Consider the following 24,527-nt stretch of genomic DNA (forward strand, 5'->3'; position numbering starts at 1 on the left):
AAGGCCGGGATGATATCCACAGAAAGGACTGTGGGATGGTGGACCCTAGGAGGGTTCTGATGGGTGACTCCTGTCAGAGGCAGGGTAGGGAAGGATGACCTGGGTATGAGGCACTTCTGGACGAGAAAGTTCCCTACCAGAGCCAGAGATGGGGGTGAGCAGGGCTTGCGTGATAGGAGAGAGGTCGTGACGAATATCCACCTGAGCATGGCACCACATGGGGAGGGTGGGAAAGACAGGAGGTGTCTGGACAGTGTGCTGAGTGGCCAAACCTTTGATGTTGGGCCAGCGTGGCTCCTACCTCCTGCTCTTCAGATCTGCAGCGGCCATTGCCTAGCAGCTAGGATGCTGTCCTCTCCTGACCAGCCTTGGCCTCAGGCTCCTCCTTATCGCTGTGCTGGGGTAGACACTGCCAGGTCAAGATAGAAAACCAGTTTGCCAGTCTTGAGGTGTGCTGACAGAGGAGTATTGGGTTTCTCAGGAAGCTTCCTGTGTAGCCGAGAGCTACAAAAGAGGACCTCCTGTATCCCAGAACATCCCACAGGCCCCACCAACTAGGGCAACAAACCACCCAAAGTTCAGTCATCTAACATTTCTAGATAAAAATATGCTTGGAACAGGTTCTCATTAGCACCATGCCCTCAGCTCTCTTTGAGTATACTAAATGTCTGAGGGTTTGTATTGCCGTGAAGAGAAACCATGATGATGGCAACATTTAGAAAGGAAAATGTTTAATTTGAGTGGCTTACTTATGAGTTCATTATTATTATGATGAGACATGGTGGTGTGCAGGCTGACATGGTTCTGAAGAAAAAGCTGCTCCATGTTGATAATGCAGGCAGCAGGAAGTAGACTGAATACTCCGAGTAGCTTGAGCAAAGGAGACCTCAAAGCCCACCCCCACAGTGACACACTTCCTCCAACAAGGCCACACCTCCTAATAGTGTCACTTCCTTTGGAGGGACCATTTCCTTTTAACCACCAGACTAAGTAAACATTTTTCTAAAATTTTACAGACATATATTTATATTTGAAATGGAATATTTTACTAAAAGTTAAAGTGCTTGATTTCTTACATACAACCCTAAAAGCTAGCCTACTTTCAAATGGATCAAAAAATATGGGAAGAAGCTTTTTTTTTAAGTCATTAGTGGGAGATTTCTCCATGTTCTTTATGTAGGCATTTCATGCCGTGAATATTCCTCTTAACACTGCCTTCATTGCATCCCATAGGTTTGGATATGTTATGCTTTTGTTTTCATTGAATTCTAGGAAGTCTTTAATTTCTTTCTTTATTTCTTCCTTGACCCAGTGATGATTCAGTTGAGCATGGTTTAATTTCCATGAGTTTGTAGACTTTCTGCAATTAGTGTTGTTGTTGAAATCTAACCAGAGTTGATTTTTTAAATAAACAAACCAAATGACAGAACTTGAAATCCTAGATAACAAATATCCAAAATATTCTAAATGCCAAAAGCTCAAAGCCAAAAACCAACAATAACAAACACCAGAAAGTCCAGGAATGTGTCAGGCTTCAATGCCCACGGCATCTGTGTATGGGAGGTGACGAGGCACGGTAGCTTGTGCTGTGGTAGAGTATGCTCTGTGCTCAAGATCCCGTGGACCAGCCTCTACGGATGCTGGTACCAAAACAGAGGGCAAGAGGTGAACATGAAGGCCAGGAGCCCAGGGAACACATCTGGAATCTCTTTCTTCAGTTTTACAGCATTTAGCCGAATCTCTAAAACACTGGTGGGTGTTTAAAGAATGACACGGTTTAAAAAAACAAAAAAAAAAACAAAACAAAAACCAGAGAGCACTTCCTGCCCAGCTCTAGTGGCTGCCCTCCACACAGGAGCACTCAGCATCCTAACTTTAGAATCATGCTTTGTTTTCGTTAGGCTCACAACATCCGTGTTTGTATTTCTCAGCAATTGGTTGTTTAGATTTGCCCATTTTCGAGTTTTATGTGAATGGAATAATTAATGTTTTATCGTGCGATGATTTGTTTCCTGTTCCAAACCAGCTCGTGAGCGTTCACTGTCATCTGGTGTCTGAATGTGGGTCTGTTTTGTGTCCACCCATCCTACTGCGGGTGGGCATCTGGGTCGTTCCTGATGTGGGTTGTCTTGAACACTGATTGGGTAGCCTCATCCATATCCATATCTCATAGTGCCATGCCTGAGCATGCCTCCCGACTGTAGAGTGCAGCCGTTTAATTGCTGGCTCTTAGGGTGTCTTAGGTTTTACGAGTCAGTGCTAGTGTTTTCCAGGGTGGGCACCAGCAGTGTGCCAGACTGCTTGGTTTTCATCCTGGCCTATTCTTGTGAGACTTCAGCCCACGTTTCCTTTGTTGCCAGTAGAGTGGGTGACTTTGCGTGAACTTGCAGGCCATTATAGTCTGCCTTTGTGTGAAATGTCTCTTCAGATCGTTTACAGGATCTCAATTGGGTGGTTAATTTAAATCTTATTTATTATAATATTTTTTAAATACATGTACTTAATGCTATTCCTTTGTTTTTAGTATGTGTTTGAAATATCTTCTCCAAGGGGGCAGGAGAGTTTTCTTATTAGAAATCTTCCCATAATCCTAAGCTTGGTGATCGATCCTCTGTGTTAACTACCCTTCACAGACTTACACATTTGTGATTGTTTTTATGTCATGAGGTGAGCTGTTGCTTGCTTATTTATACTGTGTGTTTTGCCCTCTTGTAGCTAGCTGGCTGTCTCACCATTATGGGTTGTACAGCCCTTTCTTTCCCCCACTGACCTGCAGCCAGCCCTGTTTCAGGCTGATTCCACGTGTAGTGTATATATAGATCTGTTTCTAGGTCGATATTCCGTTCTGCAGTTAACTTGTCCATCCTTTCGCCGGCACCACCTGACCTAATTCATGCGGCTTCAGTCTCGGGAAGTGCTATGGACTTGTGATGTGCTCTGTAATATTTAACCGGTGTGTTTTGGCCCCAGAGAAGGTGTAACAGTATGTAATGGTCTGTTGGACTAGGTTTCTCTTATACTCTGTTAGCAAGCAGTAATTTGTGGGTTTTGTTTGTTTGTTTTGCTCACACTATTCCAGTTTTGGCCACCAGGAGTCCTTCCCTGTTGCCCCTGTGTCCTTGTGCCTTACTGCTAGTACCGTAAGACAAGTAGGCTTGTCTTGCGCATGCTTTTCTCCGAGAACCTCTGGTTTCTTTCATTAGAAAACGGTATTAAAGCCCACAGTCCGGTTGTCAGGTGTGCTCAGTGCTGTGGGGGTATCCTTGGTTTTCAGCGCTTCCAGTGAACAGAGCTAGAAAATACGTCAGTCCGTGCTAACTGAAGTATCTCACCTCTGAGATAAAGAACTCTTTGTGTTGATGCCTCTAGCCCTGCTTTAGAACGCAGGCTTCCTTCTAGCCTTGGATGTCTCTGGAAAGAATGTTTCAAACGGTTGTCTTATTGAGCAGAATCTATTCCTTTTGTTTTTAAAGATTTTCTTAGAATATAAAGTTACTTTGTGTCTCTCTCTCTGCCCAAGAGTTTCAGAATTTATAACACAACTTTTCTTAGGAGCTAAAAAATTCCGAAAGTTCTTTTATGTGTGTAGGTGTTTTACTTGTGTGTATATATGTGCACCACATGTGTGCCTTATGCCCATGGAGGTCAGAACAGGGTATAGGATTCCCTGAAATTAAAGTTAATGATGGCTGTGAGCCACCGTATGGGTCCTGGGAACTGAACCCAGGTACTTTTGCAAGAACAATAAGTGTTCTTAGTCACAGAGCTGTCTCTCCAGCCCCTCCTTGATAAATTCTTGATGGCACATATTGTTTTACTTATATTGCTCTGTCTACTGTTCATCTGGTTAGTAGGCTAACAGCAACTTATTGATGTGTGTGTGTGTGTGTATGTGTGTGTGTGTGTGTGTGTGTGTTTATGCACATGTGGTGTGTGTGCAGATATTTCCTTCTTCCTGCCCGTCTGGGTCTCTCACTGAACCCAGAACTCATCAATATTGTTGGCAATATTGGCTAGCTAGCAAACCCTAGTAGTGTGCCTTTCTCTTCATGTCCACCCTCTAGAGTTAGGGTTTCCGGTGCAACCCCACTGTGCTTTTTATAGAAGCAATGGGGGTATGAACCTGAATGCTCATACTTACACAGCAGGCACAAGCACTATAGATACTGAGCTGTCTTCCCAGCCCTTGAAAGCAAATGCATCACCCTCACCTCCAGCCTGAACTGGCTGCTGACTGTACACTAGCCATGATTATCCGTGGGTGGGCTAACCTTCATCACTCTACATACACAAGAGGCTCTGTGAGATGAGATGAAACACAACCCAGATAAGGAGCTCGTCCCAGGCCCTGAGCTGGCATACATAATGTATGCCATGGCTTTAACTCCGTCTCCTGCCCCAGAGTCTGTGTCCCTGACCTTCATGTTATGTCACATATCCTAAGATGTGAAATGCCAAGCCAAATCCGGGATGGGGAAGGAGCTCCAAGGTACCGAGAGGGAGCATTGGTTTGGAAAACTCAGGATTCTAGAACTCACAGTTCTTCCTGGTGGTTCTTCAACCTCTTCAGGACCAGTCTGAAATGGTTTGAGCAGGGGTCTTTAGAGGAAAAGGAAGGACCAAGTCCTTTAAGAGAACGCATGTTTTCTCTACAGTCCTACTTCTATTCCAAATTCTAATATTCTTCATGAGAAACAACCCATTTAAGTCTGCAGCCAAGAACCTGACACTGCCTGCTTGAATTTGACACCAGGGATTTGGCCCCAGGTGAATAGCTGTTCCTGCCAACATTATTAAACAGGCCAGACCTCATGGGAACACAAGTTCTTCCCAGGGTACCTATGTCAAGTGCTGTAACCGGAAGGGTTTACTTGGATCACTGTAGCAGGTCATTGTCCAATTAGATGCTTACCCTGAAGGTGGCGATTATTCTCCCTTTCTCAAAAGAAGGCAATTTGGTTTTAGTTCCTCCCTCAAGTAAATGGATCTGAGCGTCCATAAGAGCTGAGGATTTTGCTGCTCTCAGCGTTGCCAGAATGGCTGTGTCTCTGTGTCACACGGACTTTTCTGGTTTTGGGAAAACATACACACCGATGAGAATATAACGGACTCTGATTATTCATCTCAGTGGGGAAGTATGAGAATCCGCTCCAGAGCCAATGCAGCCTCTGCAGGTCCCCCCACTCCCCGCACACCCTTCCTCCGCTTGATCTGATGGAATGTTGTGAATGTTTCCCGGTGCTTTTGGCTGGAACACCTTACACGTGGGGTGGTTTTGATGAAAATAGCCCCACTAGGCATTTAACAGCCGTCTCCCGTTCGCTGTTGCTGTGCTATTGGGGGCAGCCTGGCTCCTCTTTTTATTTTGCATTTATTCATCTTGTGTGTATGTGAATATATGTGTATACACATGTCCGTAAATACCCCAGCATGCATGTGGGAATTAGGGAAAAACTGGAGGGAGCCTGTTCTCTCCTCCTACCATGTGGGCCCCAGGGATTGAACTCGAGGTGTTCATCTTGGTGGCAAGCAGGTTAACCTGCTGGGCCATCTCTGGGCCCTTGATTGGTCCTTTAAGCTTAATATTGGAAAAATTGGTTGAGAAATAAATATATATATTGCACATAGTGCCTAAATGAGATGCTAAAGGCTATATAGTCTAAGAGTGTAGCAGAAGGTAAAATGCTTAGTTCTTGCGAATACAGAGGTTAAGAAACCTAATGGACCCTCTAGAAATCACTAGACCAGTTTGAGGCGGAGTTCCTGACTGTTGTTCATTCCTTTTTCTCTGCCACAGCACGGTGTCTGGGTGGTGGCTGTTCTGTCACAGCTTTCACGTGTTCGTCTCCATACCGGTTTCCAAACTCTTGGTTTCGTAGCGTCACGTTGTAAATACTCTAAAACATAACCGGCTGGGAACATCAGAGCCCACCCCCTTCCAGGATTACTCTCCAGCTTTCAAATACGTAAGAAGTTGCGGGGAAGCACGCTTCTGGGCTGAGTTCTGGGGCTCTCCCAGAAGACACCGCGCTCTTGGTGTCTAAGAAGTTCAAAAATGCTCGATGGTGTGGGTAATGGAGCTTGAAGGGCTCGTGGCTGTCTGGAGAGGGCCCTGAGTTCTCCTTCCACGTCCTTAGTAGGAAGACGCTTGGCTCTGTGACTTAAGGTGCTCACTTCTCTGAGCAAGCGATGACTTTTCTACGCCTGCTCCAAAGCGTCCGAACACGCCTCGGAAGACGCAGTCGGCTCTCTCTCTCTGTGGACTGTTTTTCCTGCCACGGCTTTGCTCTGGCAGCGCTGGCACCTCGCTCTCTCTCTTTACACTCGCATGCTGCCTGCTCATGAAGAGTTCCATCAGGTCCATCTGCGGGATGAGCAAACAATGTGATGTCCGTTCTCAGGGGATTTTTTTTTTCAGTGTTAGAAGGATTAGGAAAGCCAAGATTATTTCCTGATAGCTATTAGAATAGGCAATTAATTCTTGTATAAAATAATAACCGGTGAGAAAATAAGAGTAGAAACTGTACTCTTCATTGTCATAATACTTAAAATATCTACTATCACTCCTTTATATACATGTAATATTTTAAATTTTGAATTTTTTTTTTGAGATAAGGTTTTCCTGTGGCTTTGGAGCCTGTCCTGGAACTAGCTCTCGTAGACCAGGCTGGCCTCAAACTCACAGAGATCCACTAGCCTCTGCCTCCCAATTGCTGGGATTAAAAGCATGTGCCACCACCATCCGACAGATTTTGAAAATTTAAATCTTCGGAATGAATTCATGCAAGAAGTGAGCAAGCCACAACAGATTAAACTTTACACCACCACTGCAGGATATATAAGAAGACTTACGTGAAGATAACGTCAACTTTTCTCCTAGGTAGGATGACTCAGTATTGTAAAGATGTTGGTTTGCTCCAAGTGAACCCATGAATCCACCAAAGTATCAGATCAGTTACCTACGTAAGAGCCACTTTGGAGGGTGGTCCCAAAACTCATCTAGAAGCAGCAGACAGATAAAGAGTTCTGTTTGGGTATCTGGGATAGAAGTCACCAAATCCCGGCAGACACTGAGGTGTACTAAACACAGGGGCAGAGCCATGGAGTAACACTAGTGACCAGCAGAGAGCCAGGGGCCGAGATGAAATTTGAAAGGAAACCTGATTTAATCACACAGCTGATACTGAAAAAATGGTGCAGAAATTCAATAAATACTGTTGGTAACTAGCTAGCTGTGGGAAATGAAAAAAGATAAAAGAAAAGTAGAACAAATATTTCAATATAAAATTAATAGACCATAAAAGTTGAAATGGGGCTGGAGAAATGGCTCAGTGGTTAAGAGCACAGATTGCCCTTCCACAAGACCCAGGTTTACTTCCCAGTACCCAGCATGATGGCTCACAACTGATTGTAACTTTTGTCCAGTTACAAACAGAGAGAAAACAGAGAATTAAAGAAAAAAAAAATCTCAGACCAGGTGGTAGTGGCAAATGCCTTTAATCCCAGCACTTGGGAGGCAGAGAGAGGCAGGCAGATGTGAGTTTGAGGCAAGCCTGGTCTACAGAACAAGCCAGGGCTAGTAACAGAGAAACCCAGTCTCTAAAAACAAAACAAAACAAACAAATAAGTAACCCCTGCCCCCCACCCCAACCCAACCAACCAACCTACCAACCTACCAACCAACCAAAACCAAACAAAACAAAATCTTGGAGCTAAAGTGAGCTATTCAAGTATGATATGAAACCCAGACGGCAGCAAGGGAAGTGATTAGTAAGACTGGCCGACTGGGCAGGAGGTGGCGAGCTCAGCAGTTTTGAGAACTGGCTGCTCTTGAGGAGAACCTGGGTTCAGTTCCCAGCACCCACGTGGCAGGTCACAGTCTGCTGTTCCAGGAGAACCTGACCCCTTCGTGCCTCCAGGGCACATAATATACTCAGGCGGTACACACACACACACACACACACACACAAACACACACACACACAAATAATTTTTTTTTAAAAAGACTAACTACACAAAAAAGTTATCGGAAAAAAAATGCCACAAGACCTAAATATGACATGTTGAAAAACCTATGGAAAATATTTGACAGAAAGCTAAGTTTCCTAATATGTGAAGAACATTTACCAATCAATAAGAAAAAAAGAAGACAACACCAGTAACCAACTAGGAAGGGAAGATGTATAAGAATATTGCAGAAAAAAAGTTACTTGCCACCCATGAATAAAATAATTGCTCAGAATTAGTGTAAGGTTTCTTAAAGAAAACCATACAAAATGTGACTGTTTTATTTGTGGGGCCATTTTACTGAAATGAATGTTCTTAGCGGATGGCTAACACGCTGTTGTGTCCCCTACTGGTCAGGACGAGGAGCCTTCCTGGCGTTTGAATTCTATCTTCTGAAAATTCTGTAAGAAGGTGACATCGTGTTGTCGCAGTTGCTGAGACAGCCTCATGGTTATTTACTCCAGAGACGCTGATGTAATAGTGCGAGCATTTCATAGCACCAGGGCGCTGCACTCGACACTATGAGGTCTGGTCAAATGAACAAGCATGGGACTAAGGCTTCAGGGATAAGCAAGCGGTTACCCTTGCTCCTTAAGCAATGCTTGATGCCTGGGCCTGCTCACCTGCTCATCTGGGTACTCGAATTTTCTGGCAGCAAGTACTTCTGTCCTAAAACCTGTAGCTAGAATGGTGCCCTTCCTGAAGGCTCCGTTCACTCAGTCTCCCACAGACTCCTCAGCAACACGGTTCATTGTGCTGGCTGAGACCCACGGAACGGACCCCTCTTCACTGACCCCCCTGGTGGCCCCTGGGTACTTGAATATTCCTGAAGCTAGTGAGTCAGTTGCCGCGTTGCTGGGTAACAAACACCCTTGCTCAACAAAACAAAGACCCCCTATCGGGCAGCGCAGGCCGGTTGAAACTCTAGAGCGGTGAGAACACAGCGTTCCTGATCTCTGTCCCCTGCAGAGAAGTCTCCCAGTAGGAGTGAGCAACTCAGCAACTCAGGGCTTTCTGCCTGAGTCCAAGGACACAGAGCTGGCTGCTGTCCAGACCTTGATAACACCCGGGCTGGTAAATCCAGAGTTGGGCCCTCAAGGAGCCTCCCTTTTGGTGTTACCTTCACCCCAGAAACCTCTTCCCAGTCCACTTGGAAGGGCGGGCGGATTTGTACCTTCCTAGGTGGCCTCAGCAATGACCACACTTCCTGTTAGGTCCTCATGGCCCCTTCTGACTTCCTCCTCTTACTGGGGATGGAAGCTGAAGGGATTTGCTGTCTGGCATTAAGAGCTGTTCACTGACCACATCCGAAGTATCACCCGCAGTGAGCGTACTTGTGCTAGAACAAAACCGTGGTTCTGTCTGGCCGGTGTGCCACTACAGCCAAAATCACCTGAGAATTTCTTAAAAGGCAAAGCGATTTTGTTTCCCTTTAAAATAATCTCTCATAGCTCTGATTTCTTCATTCCCTAAGCGTTTCCGTTTATTTGCTTTGGGTCTTTTGCTGTTGTTTGTTTGAGACTGGGACTGGCTTAGCTGAGGCTGGACCCTTCCACTCAAATGCAAACTTTCTGGCTTTGTTTTGTTTTGAAATCTTTTCCCCAGGCATGGCAGCGGTACACACTGGTAATGGCAGATGGAGGTGTCAGGAAGAAAGATTGGCACTAATTAAAAGCCAGACTAGTCTGGCTTACATATTCAGTTCCAGGCTTGCCTGGGCTACATGTCAGGAGCCTCACCTCAAAAACTAAAGAGAAAAAAATAAGTGTCACTAATCTTTCTAGTTTAAGCATTTCAGGCTCCCACTTAAAATCTAGTGAGAAGATACTCTGACTTTAGTTACTCTGAGGAGTACCTGTCAAGTCCAGGTCTGGTCACTCAGGGACAAGAAAGAATTGTGCCAGAACCTTTGCCGTCCGAAATGGGCTGGATCCTGCCACACCCTTACCCACTGTTGGGGAAGAACCGAGAGCTGAACGGAGGTGGAGCCTTGTTCTCCCCAGCTCAGGAGCTCACTGGGCTCGGCGGTGGATATGACAGACTCCTGATATATTCTGATGATTGACAGGAGAGTCTGTCCTGGAATTGAGGTCTGATAGCGAGGCAGTTACCAAATAAAGAGGCGAGGCGTGAGGAATGTTGAAAGCCAGCTGTTCCAGATGTGTCATTCTGGATCCCCAGCCTCCACAGCCTCTGCCTTTTCTCCTTCCCCGGCCCTGCCTGCTTCCCACAGGTCTGTGAAGTCTGGAACCTGGTCCTTAGTCTTAGAATTCCAGCCTTCATCCTCCAGCTGGCTCGCCCTGGCTGTTTTGAAAGCTGTGGACTTAAATAGTCGCCCCAGAACCCCTGGGGGAATGCCAACATTGAAGGGGCGCACAGAATATGATCTGCTTGGAAAGAGGATGAAGAAGGGGATCCTATCGATACTTTCCCGCTTGTAACTTCTTGGTGATTCTGTATGTAGCATGGACTAGAAATTCTAAAGGTAGCGTTGCCATCAAAGTCAACTGCCTGTTTGCATCTTGACCGCGTCGAGCTAGTTTCAGTTAGCTGCTTCAATGCCCAACATGTAGCAGATACTCAGTATTTGTTGAAGAGTTACCGAAACACTGGACATCAGGGTTGGGTGACTCAGTGGTTAATAGCACTTGCTGCTCTTTTGGAGGACCCACGTTCATTTCCCAGTACTCACATGGCAGCTCACAACCATCTTTCATTCCAGTTTCATTCCAGGGGATAAATGGATCTCTTCTGGCGCTTTGGGCACCAGACAAGTCTGAGGTGCACAGATATACACGCAGGCAAAACACCCATGTGCATGCACACACACACACACACACACACACACAGAGGATATTATAGCCCTTCACAGTCATAATTACAGAAGGCCGGTTGTAGCAACTTTTCAGCGTGTGCCATGGCTACCCCTGAAACAGAGCTGAGGAGTCCCCGTGTATGCACCACTGCACAGGACTAAGTATGTCCTCACCTTGCCAAGGATCTTCTCCCAGGCTGTCCATGACACTCTTCTGACAGCAGCTAGTACCTTGCAGTTCTGTTCCCTTCTGACAGAGACCAAGATTGGTGAGAAGTCCACCCACTGAGAGGCTCAGGACCACGTTATGCCCTAGTTCAGACTCCAGCTGTGAGTCTCCAGTACCCCCAAATTACCCACCGTTTTTCCCCAGCAGACTGTAAATTACAGGGCTCCCATGACCTCCCTCATGATACCTGCTAGAAAGAACACACGAAAGCACTTACTCAGAATTATAGCTCAGTTATGAAGACTTCAAATTCTGAACAGCCAAATGGAGAGACGCATAGGTCTTGTTCTGAGGGCCAGGGAGGAGCTTGTGGCACTTTTTGGGGGTTCCACTCTGGCAGTAGCTCCCCAGGCTTCCTGTTCGTTTGCTGCAGACTTCACCATTGAGTCGTGATTGGTTAAATCCACAGTTCAGGTTGGGGGTGTGGCTAGAAGTCTGTCTCTAACTTCAGAGTGGTTTCTTGGGGAACCAGCCTAATTCTGCAGCTATGTATAGTCCCCACACTATCAAATTCTGTGTGGCCAGCTGGAGTGCTTCATAAATAAGAGACAGTCTTATCACTCTGATACTTGCCTATTTGGGAACTCTATGTTGGGAACTCCAGGCAAAGAACACAAGTGTATTTTTAATTTTTTATATTAAAAGGTAATGTGTGTGTGTGTGTGTGTGTGTGTGTGTGTGTGTGTGTGCTCATACAAATATCATGGTGCTTCCATAGAAGGAATTGAGTCTCCCCCTCTTTTGTGTAGCTCTGGGAAGTGAACTCAGGCTTGGTGGCAAGCACCTTTCCGCAGTTAGACATCTTGTCAACCTATACTTTTTATTAAGCATGGTAAAGAACACATTCTGGCAGGCTCAAGAGCGGTTGGTCTTTCTTTGTTAAATAGGCAGACGTCCTCTGGCCTACAAATCCTCACCTGCATTGTGGAAGGGAAAAAACAACTCCCCAAAGGGATGCCATGCCATACATACATCATCATACATAAATAAAACAAAAACTACACGCCAGGGGTGTAGTTAGTGGTGAAGCCTAGCATTTATGAGACCCCGGGTTTTGTCCCCAGCAACATGGACCAGCACGTCCCCACATACACCAGCAAATCTTGTTTTAATAGATCTTAATTTGATTTCTTTTTTTAAGTTCTTGGATCAGGCAGCAATCCCATTCTCCAAAGGTCCAGCCAATCAGGTTCTACTTAGAGCCAGAGAAAAGAAAATGAGATGTAAAAGCGAAAGTGGGGCAGACGGACAGCTGATTGGCTACTTCTCATATCCGTCTTAGCTGCACACGGCTCAGACGGACAGCTGATTGGCTACTTCTCATATCGTCTTAGCTGCACACGGCTCAGTTGTGACTGGCTGAGACTCTGATGCTTCTTATCACACCAGGCTACAGGATGCTTGCAAGGCAAACTAGGTTACAGTCCATTGTCTGTAGACAAACTTCAGATGTGTGAACACACGAAGACGACTGTGAAGCATGCGGAATTTCTTTTGGCCAGAGCATGGAGTGCACCCCTCCCTCCATGTCATCTGGACTCCCGTGTTTGATAGTCTGAGATAGCTTGAGTGTGTCGTGTGGTCTTTGCCTGCGATAGTGATGGGAAGAACAGCATGCAGTTGGATAGTGTGTGTTTGCACGGTTAGGGGATTTGTGCAAGGGACCAGGATGCCAACCCCCTCACCCCCGCATTTCTCATCAGTAGTGACAGCCTGGACTGGCTATTTATTTAAGGAAACCCATTCTAAGCATGGAAGGAGTTTGAAGTTGCCTTTGCTTTCTCTCCGTTTCGAGGCCCCGAAGAACTGACTGTACTCAGCTTACCGTTGTCCTATTTCGGATTATGTCACGCACAGTGACTGCCTTGTCTTTACCTTAATCCTGGCAGAAACCATACTGCCTTGTGGCACAGTTGGACAATAACAAAGTTGAGGAGGCAATGCTACTGTGTGCAATCTCTCTAGTGGGTTCTCTGAAGCGTTGTGTGATTGCCATCTGCCCCAACTCATGCACAGAGACACAGGATCAGGTAGCAGAGTTAACCGCCTCTCCTTCAGACAGAGGTGCCCTGTCCTCTGTATATGGTTTAATAAAGACTTCAGGATGAAATTTAGAAATAGGCTAACATGCTAAACCAAACACCCTCAGAAATCTTCCACATGCAAAGAACTTGCCAACAAAAACTCCAGAGTAATCACTGCCGGGTGCCAGAAGTTCCTCGGGTAGGGACAGCAAAGCGGATCCTCCAGCCACTCTAGTAAGGAAGTGACCACTCCCAAGGATAGACCTAGGAAGTGTCTTCCGTCTGACTTAGTCTTGTGACAACTGCTTTTAGTGTGGCAGGTTCTAGCTGGACCTGGGAAGTTTTCCTGTCTTATGTTTGGGCCTTGTCCTGTTGTTGGTGGTGGCAGGTTTTTTTGTTTGCTTTTGTCCACTTGACAGAAGCTAGGGACATCTGGGAAGAGGAAGTTCAGCATGGAAAAAGTGCCTGTAAGCAAGTCTATATGGGGATTTTCTTGATTGATGATCGATGTGTGAGAGCCCAGCCCACTGAGAGGTATAAGATAGCCACGGGAAGCGGCTCGTCAGCAGCACCCCTCCATGGCTTCTGCTTCAGCTCTTGGCCTGACTTCCCTTACGGGTAGGCTAGGACTGGGACATGGAAGCCAAGCAAGCCCTTTCCTCCCTCCCCCAAGTTGCTCTGGTCACGGTGATAGAAGCAAACTTAGACTTCATAAGGAATGGGAGTCCTGATATACACATCCCTGATAACTTCTCACACCTGTTGTGTGAAGGAGGGGAGAAGAGGGAAGGAAATGAATTCTGTCTCTTCACCTTCATTCCCAGGGTCTGCTTCCTGCCTCCTCCTCCTCCCTTCTTTTCTACTGTCATTTTATTCCAATATGTTATCTCTTGCTTCCAGCAGTAGAAGAGCTTCCAGATTCTTCTAACTCCCTAGTCCCTAACCCATTTTCTGCGTCGTGTTTTCCATAATTGTAGCGGTATCCCTATCTCTTTCTGTCCTTCAAAATTCACTGGACACAAAGCAGGCATGGTGTGCCTTCCTCCCTCCCTGCCCCAGTTCCGCTGGACTCCCTTTGTCTTGGCACCAGTCATTCTGACCTCCTTTTGTCCATTCATACGTGAGCACCATGTCACCCAGGCAGTATTAGATATGGAATCTGTCCTTAAGAATATCAGGAAACGTGTGCACACTCCCTTTTCTGGGTCTTCATGGCCACACTCCAAGAAGAGTTCCCTGATTCCCCTCTACATGGACCGTGCTCCACCCCTCTACTCCTCAAGTGTAGTGTTGCAGCGTGAATTCAAATGTCCACGGATGTGTTTTGTCTCGGGTCTAACATGCAGATCCTTAAAGCAAGCCTGCCCTAGCCCCCAGAGGAGGGCCTGCATTCAACAGCCACTCAAGAAACATTCACTAAGTAAGCACACAGAGTTTGGAGACTAAGAACTGTCGTCTTTATCTTTGGAGCCATCACGGTATCTTCACACTGAAAACAGATCAGTTACTTCCTTTTTAGATTGCTATGCCCTGAAGCTCTGGTAAGAACCGTCTTTGAAAGGTTAAGGTTTGGACATGCCATGGTGCGCCATGGTCACAAGATTTTCATTGCCGACCATCAGATCATGTTGGATTTTATGTTTGTGTTGTCTCTTGGTGTCCTCTGGGGTTAGTTCTCGGAGCTCATCAGGCTCCAGAGTCCACAGGTGCTCCAGCCCCTTAGTAGCCACTTCCCCTCCCTGGCATGTTAAACCATCTCCGGAGTATTTATATGAGTGTGACGTAAATGTTGTATGTGTTCATTGCTTTCCTATCGCTCTCATAAAGCACTGTGACCAAAGGCAACTTGTAAAAGGAAGTGTTTAATTGGGCTTGTAGTTCCAGAGGGTCAGAGTCCATGACGGTGCCGGAGTAGCTGAGAGCTCACCTCTTGGTCTGCAAGCAGAAAGCAAGAGAGTTCACAGAGAATGTCATCTTTTGAAACCCCAAAGCCTGACCCCAGTGACCTCCTCTAACAAGGCCACACTTCCTAATCTTTTCCAAAGAGTCCCACCAACTGGGGACCGAGCATTCAAACGTAGGAGCCTCTAGAAGCCTCCCTTATTCATTTTCACGGTGTCAATAGCTTGTTGTACAGCCATCATTTAGGAAGTCATTTGGTGTATTTTTTTTTAGCCGCCATTACTTGCGTACAGATGTGTCAAAACCGTCATATGTGACATATGTCAAAAGCTATACACTAGTGCACACACAGTATATTGTTGTTAATGTTGAGTCATGTTATAGAAAAGAAAGGTTGAAACTAGCCCACCATAGTCTGTAACAGAATACCACTGGCTGGATGATTTGTGCAAGATAGACAGACTCACAAATCTGGAGCCTGGGAAATTCAGTATCAAGGCACGTTTCAGTATCACTGGCAAGTCTGGTGGTTTCGATTCCAAGAAAGTGTTTGCATTGTGTTGGCCCATGGGAAGGAGAGCTCCGAGGCAAAGAGGCAGAAGGGGGATTGAACTCAGTCTTTCATTGACCCCAACCCTCTAGCTAATCCTCTTAGAGACCGGTTTCTAAGGTGCCCCCCCTTGTAGGTATTCAGTCCCTGATGAATGATGAAGTTACCATCCTGTCGGAAAGCCAAGGTGCTGTTTCCATGAGTGCTGTTTCTTTGCTTTCTTGAGTATTCGTGGTTCACAAGCAAGCGTTCATTTGTTGACAGGCTTGACCTCTTTTCCAGGGAGGTGCCCCTGAAGGATGCTAAGGAATATGCTGAGTCCATAGGTGCCATCGTGGTGGAAACAAGTGCGAAGAACGCCATTAATATCGAGGAGCTCTTTCAAGGAATCAGTAAGTGTCATGTTTGTATTGTAAGCCTAATTTTGCTTGCATGGCTCTGCTTTGGGAGTCAAACATGAACCTTTGAATTTATCGGCTGCTGTCAACAAGCCCTGAAAAGTTTGATTGAAACTCACCCTGGGAGCCCCTAAGACTACGAGCATATTTACACTCACCTCTTTTGTGTCTTTTATTTCTTTTTAAGGAGTGTGATGGTTGGCTTTAATTTTATCTTTTTAAAAATGTATTTTTAGTTGAAATTGAATCATGTCGCCCCCTTCCTCCTCTTCCTCCCTCCAGCTTCTCTGAGGTGCTCTTCCTTCCACTCCCTCCTGGATCCCCCACCATTCTCAAGTTGATAGCCTCTTTTTCTTTGATTATTTTTGTTCCATATGATACGTATATGTATGTATATGTATGCCCAAGCATGTAAATACAACCCACTGAGTCCATTTTTGTTGGTGGTGTGTATATGGTTTCAAGACTGACCACTCGTCAGTGGACAGTCCGTAGATGAGATCATCCCTGGGGTAGGCGATTCTCCTTCTCCCAGGGGCATTAATTGTAGTTCCTCCTTTAGGGGTGTTTCCCCATTTCCACTGATACTGCCATTGTTCCAGGCTTGTTTATACAGCCCTTGTTTAAGAGAAACTTCTTCATCTCAGACATCTAAAGGCACATCTAATTCTGTGCCTTGTTCTATTTCTCTTGTTTTGGGGATGAAAATGACAATCATGGCAAGAACAGAATATATACTTGTTATTACATTTGTAATTACACTTACAACAAAAAATTATATGCTGTGGCATTTAATTTATTTAGTATTTTGATGGCAGAGATGAAGTAGACGATGGTGTGGTGGAAGTCCTTCCATTAAATCAGATGGCTACGCAAACAAAGTGAGGGATCCCTTTCGTGATTTAGTTTGTCAAATAATTGTTCACAAAACATGTTTCCGTCTCATGTGACCTGAAGCTGGAAACTGGGCAGAGAGCTCCTTTGTGAAGACTGTGTTACTTTCTTTACTTTTCTTCATGACAAGTGAGAGCTGCGGGTCAGCCAGCTCTGGGTCATGTTGTCCCTCTCTGTCATTGTGGTGGTTTCCCGTGAATGGCTGTATAACCTCAGCTGTTTTACCTTGCATGGCTACGCTGACACATCTGTCTGCAGCTGGGAGGGTTCAAGCATAACAGATTTCTCCATCATAAACTCTGGCCGTGACACGTGTTCAGAGAAATGCCTGCTGACCCACAGGTCCAGGAACTGTTCAAAGCCCCAGAAGTTCTGCAGTGTGTTATCAGAGGATGGGAGAAGTCTCCATATTCAGTGAGATGTTACCATTGCAAGGCCTGGGAACTCTCTGTGGGAGGATCAGAATGCTTATCAGTTATCAGCTGTCCTCAGATGCCCGACTCTGGGCAATTCCTACACACTAGCTTTCTCCTGCACCTGAGGCACCTTTTGTTAAACTCAAGGCCAGTGGCTTCCAGGACAGATCTGATTTCCATTCTCCTGGTTCCAGTCCATGACTCTGGATACTGAGAACAAACAACAGAGAACCTTTGGTTTGTTTGTGTTGGCCTAGAGGACTCCTAGGCAATGGAGAACTCTAACCTGGATTGTGTCCACTGTGGCAAAGTGTGCAAAAGAAAATGTGCAAAAGGATGATGCTCTCCAACAGCCCTGGGCCCTGTCACCACAATGTCCCTGCTGTCCTTCCATCCCCCTCCTGATGCTATTTATACTTGCTACGGAGAAACCTCGAGCTCATTGAGCTGGATGGCTAATCTCCAGCTTGCTGGAGCTGTGATTTGGTGTTGGGCACCTCATGTTCTCATGGCTCCCCTTCTTCTTGTGATGGAGCTGTAGGAGCATATGCTCTCCGTACCTGTGTGCCTCTGAGAGACCTGGAGAGGTTTGATTTGAATTTCCTACATTGGGCCCTTTAGTGCCCTAGAGTGATTTGATTCTTTGCCAGTGCTGTTAGGCTTTTCTGGTATGCTCACTTACTAGACATTTTCTTTTCAGAAGTGTTTTGTTTGCTTTATATTTCTTTTTATTTGTTTTGACATAGGGTTTCACTGTGTAGCACAGGTTGGCCTTGAACTTGTAGCAATGCTCCTCCCTCAGCCTCCAGAAGCACTGGGATGGCAATCGCAAACCAACCCAACCATCTGCAGGCAGTTTCACTGAGCTAGCCTACTTCATTACCCCAATGCCTCTGATTTTCAGCTCCTTGTGTTCTGTAGAGCTGGGTTGCCTGTGTGGGCTTCAGCCAAGGCAAGGCAGGCAACAGACAGGAAGTTCTGTTTTTATTTTTTATCATATGCCTCAAATTTACCTCCCAATTTCTCCATGGGGGTACTCTCTGAGCTTGATAAAAGTCATTATTAAAATAAAAAGTCAAATCAAGACCTCAAAAGAGAACAAAAGCCTTGAGATTTAGTATTAACATCTCAGAAAGATTTCTTTATATAACTGGCCACAATAAATCCCTTTTCATGCCAGGGATCTTCATGGTTCACAGTGATGTAGGTTTTGAATAATTAGTTCCTCATATTCTAGTGGTCTGCTTCATTTAGAAAAACAGTCTTTTTCTTAAACATGGAGTAATTTTGGCTTCAGAGCAAGTCCTACATAAGCCTGTGTCTCTTCTTCTTCCATGTGAAATAAGCAGATGTTTGCATCTGTGTATTATACTCTAGTTATAGACACTTGGCAAAGAAAGCTTGTAGACACATCCATCATATCTACATCCATTATCTGTCCCTCATCTCTCATCTATATGCCGATTCCACTTGTTTCTGTTGTCTGTAGCTATGCATCAGTGTCTATCCAGCTGTACTTCTAGCTGTCACCATCCACCTGTCTATCTATTTTCCCTCTCTTCCCATTGTCCTATCCATCTCTGTCCACCCCTGTCCTTGTATATCTGTCTCGATCGATCCATCTGTCAATCTGTGTATTATCTCTACCTACCTACTTTTACCTCAGCCTCTTCCAACCCCATTTCTGTGAGCTCGGATGCCTTCCTTTTGCTACTCTTTCGGGTGAATTGCTTCAAAACAGGGTTTTAGAGACACATTACAGGTTAATTTAAAACAGAATTTCCACAACACCCGAGCATACTGCAGCAGACAGTTCATGTATTCCCTTTTCACGGTTCCTACTTATATTACGGGTGCTGCTACCCCAGCTTAAAATAGAGCTGGAGACTGCTGACACCTATGCTCTCAGAGCGATGTTGCGGAGACAAACATACCCGGGAGAAAAGATGCAATAGAAACCAGGAACAGGCGCGAGAATAACATCCTCTTTCAAAGGTGTGCTTAAGCCAAATCGCTTCACACCGACGTGGATGAAGAGACAAACGCACTTCTTTTGTATTCCCATGGTGTTCATAAACCAGAAATGAGACAACTGTGTTTTGTGAGCATATGCCAATACATTTTCTAACTGCAAACTTTGCTCACCAAAATGTTCTGTCTTTTGAAGACTACAGCTGTCCTGGAAAGGGACCTTGCTGCTGCTCTGGCCTGGTTGGTCCATCTGTTCTGTGATGCCATATCCCCTGGCGTCTGTTCTTCCAGGCGTCCCTCCTTTAGGGCCCATCTTCAGACCTATTGACGCTGCTGTTTAGGGTTCCTTCTCTATCTTCAGACCCACTTGACGCTGCTGTGTCGGGTTCATTCTCTGCTGCACATTTACCCAGGGGCTGCTCATATTTTTTTCTTGGCTAAGAAAATAATTGTACACTTGATTTAAAAAATTGATATAAGAAAACACAAAGATTACTCTGTTGCTGCTCAGCTTTTTGCAGTGTTAAAAACCTACAATAACAGATGTGGATGCCTTCCGGGGGCACTGCACGATGCTCTCTCTAGATGTGGGAGGAAACCCAGGGTCGAGGGGCTGGGACTTCGGCTCCCCTTCTTATCAGTTGCTGACCCTGGGCCACAGAGGAGGCCCTTCCTTCTCCTTCCATTAGATTCTCCCTCCACGAACCTTTCATCCATTCTAGTTCTCCCTAGCCTTGATCGTGAGCTTATTCATGGTCTCTTTCGCAGTCTGGACGTGTGTGTTCCATCTCCGCGTGATTCTCCAAATGGCTATATCAATGTGTAAGGTCTCCAGCAGCAGTTTCTTTCCACATTCTTCATGGAGCTGACACAAGCCAACGATATAGAGCTAAACTCACAGTTTGAGTTTAGATCTCGACCTCATCTCAGAATGTTCTAGAAAGTAACATTTTCATGGACTCACCAGATCAAAAAAAAAATGTAATTACATTTCTGCGGTGACTTAAGTTTGAATAACGCCAACGAATTGGACACGTCTAGGATCTCTTGTTTCGTCTATTCAGAAAATACACAGTGTACGCTTTTATGAACTTGCAGTCCTGCCAGACCTCGTGGTGAGCAACAGACACTGATGGCAGTGCTGGGAAACCAAGGGTGACGATGTTAAGAATGACAGGTAGGGACTGGAGGCTGGCGAAGAATGCCTCCCTAAGGACACGGTTAATCTGAAGCTGAAAAGCGGGGACCCAATACATGCTCTGAAGAAGATTAACCCGGGACAGTGGTAGTTAAGTCCTAGAAATAGAAACGAATGTGTGGGATCAGCTGGGGGCAGCAGTGGGAGATGGGAGCTAGAGACGGGCCTTGCAATGAAGAAAGGATGTGATATTCCCAATGCAATGGAAAGTCCCAATGCACTCGTGTTTTAAGCAAGTTAACATTGCAAACACCTTCCTCCTTAGGAGAAGGAACGTCTAGGCCATGCTCAGTCAGCTGGGATGATCAATGAATTTAGGACAGAGGAGACAGGAGCTCAGTGGAGGTCTCAACTGCAGAAGGAAACTACCCAACGCTGCTGGCTCTAGCAGCCTGAGGAGACTTTCCTCTTCTTAGATGAAGCCATGGATCTTCACTTAGCCTTGGGAAAATAATTTTAGAAGGGGGCAGTGTGGTGGATTGAATGAGCCGCGTCCCCCACAGGCTCGTAAGTCTGAGCATTTGATCCCCAGTTGGTGGTCCTGTTGAGGAGGTTATGCCCAAGGTGGGAGGTGGAGCCACGCTGGAGGAGGTGTGTCACTGGAGGCGGGCTTCACCCCTACTTCATCTTTGCTCTCCCTGCTTTGTGTTTGTGTCTGGAGGTGTGATCTCTCGGCTTCTTGCTCCAGCCTCCCGCTGCCACACCTCCCCCACCACTCTGGACTCTCTCCCTCTGGAACCAGGAGCCCAAATAAATCCCCTCTTCCATTAGGCACTTTTTTGTCATGACGCTATAATTTTTTTCTCCTGAAAAATACCCTGGAGATTTTGAGGGCGTTGGACTTTGGCTTCTTTTTTGGGGGTATTTCTTGTGGGTATAAGAACAAATGAGAAATGCTTTGGTTTTGAATGTGTCACCAGGATCCTTCTCTGACCTCCCTTAGACACTCTGGTCCCCTGGGAACTCAGTGGAAAGCATTCAGGTGAGCTGCAGAGCGTAGTATAGAGGATGGGCAGCCTTTATTAGTTGGTGACATGGGGCATTTTGAACAGACAAGAATGGCCAAAGAGTCAATTGTGTCAATCTGTACTTAGACAGGATTTTTACCATTTTTTTCCTTTCTTTCTTTTTTCTTCCTTCCTCCCTTCTTTCCTCCCTCCCTCTCTCCCCCCCCCTTTCTTCTTTTTCTGAGACGGGATTTCTATGTGTAGACTTCACAGAGACCCTCCTGCCTCTGCCCCCCAAGTGCTGGGATTAAAAGCTTGAACCACCACCACCCAGCCCTTTTAACCATTTCTAATTCTCTAGAACAGACTACTTCTCCTAAGGGGGCATTTTCCTGTCAATCCAGGTGATTGACAGGTCCATCTGAATTAACTCTTAGGAGAGAGGACCGCGGTGTGTCCTTGCTCTTTACCAGGAACCTCCGTTGTTTGTTAATCTCAGAAGGGTGCGTCCCCACCCAGGGCCACATGCTATGACTCAGATCCTATCCCTTTGACCAGCAAACAGAGTCCTGCGGTTTCAGTTCCTGGGCTTTCTGATCTGGGGACTTTAAGGTTGGGGGGGGTCCATCCTCAATGTCCTTTCAAGCCTGCTGATATCTAACCAGCCACCTGTGTGCTTGTTCTTAAAGCACAATCAATTTAAGATGAAAGCAGCACTGGCTGGGGGATTAGAAAGCAGGAAAGATAGGAACGGATCTTGTTCTGCAATCATTGTTACAGGCGTGCGGCTATTGTACGTCCACTGGGTTTTGTAATTCTTTGGTAGCTTCTCAGTTTAGAGTATGTTAAAGAAATTTGGAAGAAAAACAAAACCTTTGAATTTTTTGTAATAGCACAGCAAGCTGTCAGTGAAGATAAAGCCAAGGACAGTCCCTTCTTTATCATCAAAAAACTTAATTCAGCAGAGAAGACACTGAGACGGGAAACTCTCACTCCAGCAGTTCTAAGGGATTCTCAGCTGTACAAAGCACAGTGTCGTTGACCCTCGTGTCTATGGGGTTTAGTTGTAGGACCCTCGGGGGACAAAATCCACAGATGCTCGAGTCCCTATCTGAACTACTGTAGCATTTGTGTGTGAGCACACATCCCCCATGTGCCCCCTCTTTGGGTTACTTATCCCAACCATGGTCAGTGCTCTATAAATAGTTGTGACACTGGGTTGTTTAGGGACTAACGACAAGAGTCTGTGTGTGTGTTCACTACAGACACCGCCGTCAGAGGCCTAACTGTGCTTTGGATGGGCAGTGCAACCAACCATGAATCAAAACCCGAGAAACGGACAGATACAGGGACCAGCTATAGTGGTGCTTCCCATGTGTGGGGCTCTTGTTTCTTGCCTGGAACGGCTAAAATGTGCGGTAACTCGCCAGTGTTCCATTCACCACGAGGTGGGCACTGTGCCATCCCTCCGTTACTACGAGGACTCCATCTTGTGACTTGCTGTGTCTCACAGCCAGAGAGTAGGAGGCCAGTACATGGAGTCACATGCTCCCAGCTTTAAGTCTGGCTGTCCCTGGCTCCTGACTTTGTACAGCAGTTTTCTTGTAATATTATCCACACTAGGAGAAAACAGGAAATGACTAAACTGCCCTGAAGTTGAGAAATAGTTTGGGTGTTTTTGTTTTTTTTTTTTACCTCCCAAATCATGGTACACTAATATAAACCAGTGCTTTAAAATGGTGTGACTCTTGTGTCTAAAAAGACACATCATGAAATAAATGCTAGAGAATACTGCATATACAATTCTGATTTCATAAAATCAAACTGTATAAAATTATAATAAATAGTGCATTCTTCCAAGACTCTCTTTCTTGTAAAGTTGCCTGTTAAATTGCTAACCGGGCTACTTTGTAACAGTGCATTCCGGGGCAACTTTGGGAAATGACTTTCTTATAGAAAATGTCAAACTTACAGAAGACAAGTCAATTGAGTCATCATGAACACATAAACAACCAACACGCCCTGTCTCTACTCTCCCCACCCTATACTGCTTTAAAGGGAGTCTCAAACACTACTCTCATCTGTAAATATTTTGAATTTAATTATTGTTAGGTAAATAGGCCAATTCAGTAGTTGTCAGGCTGAGGGGGTGTCCTAGTTAGGTTTCTGTTGCTGTGATCAACACCATGACCTAAAACAGGCAGGAGAGGAAAGGGTTGATTTCACGCTCTACAGTCTGATGTGAAGGGAAGTCCGGACAGGAGCTTAAGGGAGGAGACAGAAGGCAAAAATGGATGCAGAGGCCTGGAGGAATGCTGCTTATTGGTTTGCTCCTCCTGGCTTGCTTGGTTTTCTTTCTTATACACCTCAAGGCCACCTGCACAGGGATAGCACTCTACACAGTAGGCGGGGCTCTGGCATATGGATCATCAATCACTAAACGCTCATAGGTTTGCCTACAGGCCAATCTTATGGGGCATCTTCTCAGTTGAGAGCCCTTCTTCCCAGACTCCTTTAGCATGGGTCAAGTTGACAAAAATCAGGACAGGGAGGGAATAAGGCATGGGGATTTTTTTGGGCAGTGAGACAATTTGATGCTGGGAAGCACATCTTTGAACATTTATCAAAACCCACAGGATGTATGACCGAGAGAACCCTATGTGAAAACTGTGGGCTGTAGTTAGCAATAGTGGGTTAATATTAGCTCATCAGTTGGAACTGGCATTTTATACTAAGGCAAGACATCAACAACAGGAGCTGGGTGAAGAAGACAGATACGCAAGAGCCGAATTTCTCAATTTTCTCTGTAAACCAGAAAATGGTTTTAGAAAAAGTATCAGTTTCGGGAAGGAAAGGGGAAGGGGGCTTTTCATTTTTTCATAGCAAAAGTCTTCCTATTGAAGTCACTCCCATTGAACTCTGACAGAGATTGCTGTTGAAGTCCTTAGGTTGGTAGCCAATGGGAGCAGGCTCTTCCTCCCTCTTGTTTTGTAGCATGGCTTAGACTTTGGTTCCCTAGGCATTTTTAAAAATGTTTCCTTTTTCAAACCAGGATGTATTATATATTGTTAGGACATATTTGAACATAGTGTGTTTTTGTGGCTAATGTTTATTTTGTAGCCATTCTAGGCAAGCCCTCTACCCTTGAGCTACATCCTTACCTGGCTCCCTAGATT

At 45.6% G+C, this 24,527-nt stretch overlaps 1 protein-coding gene across 1 annotated transcript in view; it reads left to right on the forward strand.

Annotated features, from left to right (window-relative positions):
• Rab31 (RAB31, member RAS oncogene family) overlaps positions 1-24,527 on the forward strand; it is a 119,815-nt gene that overhangs the window by 87,519 nt on the left and 7,769 nt on the right. The window contains exon 6 of the mRNA XM_075951313.1: positions 15,810-15,919. Coding sequence (XP_075807428.1) covers positions 15,810-15,919 — 110 coding nt within the window. The remainder of the gene's footprint in view (positions 1-15,809; positions 15,920-24,527) is intronic.

Source organism: Microtus pennsylvanicus, chromosome 17, assembly GCF_037038515.1.
Source record: "Microtus pennsylvanicus isolate mMicPen1 chromosome 17, mMicPen1.hap1, whole genome shotgun sequence".
Classification (NCBI taxonomy): Eukaryota; Metazoa; Chordata; class Mammalia; order Rodentia; family Cricetidae; genus Microtus; species Microtus pennsylvanicus.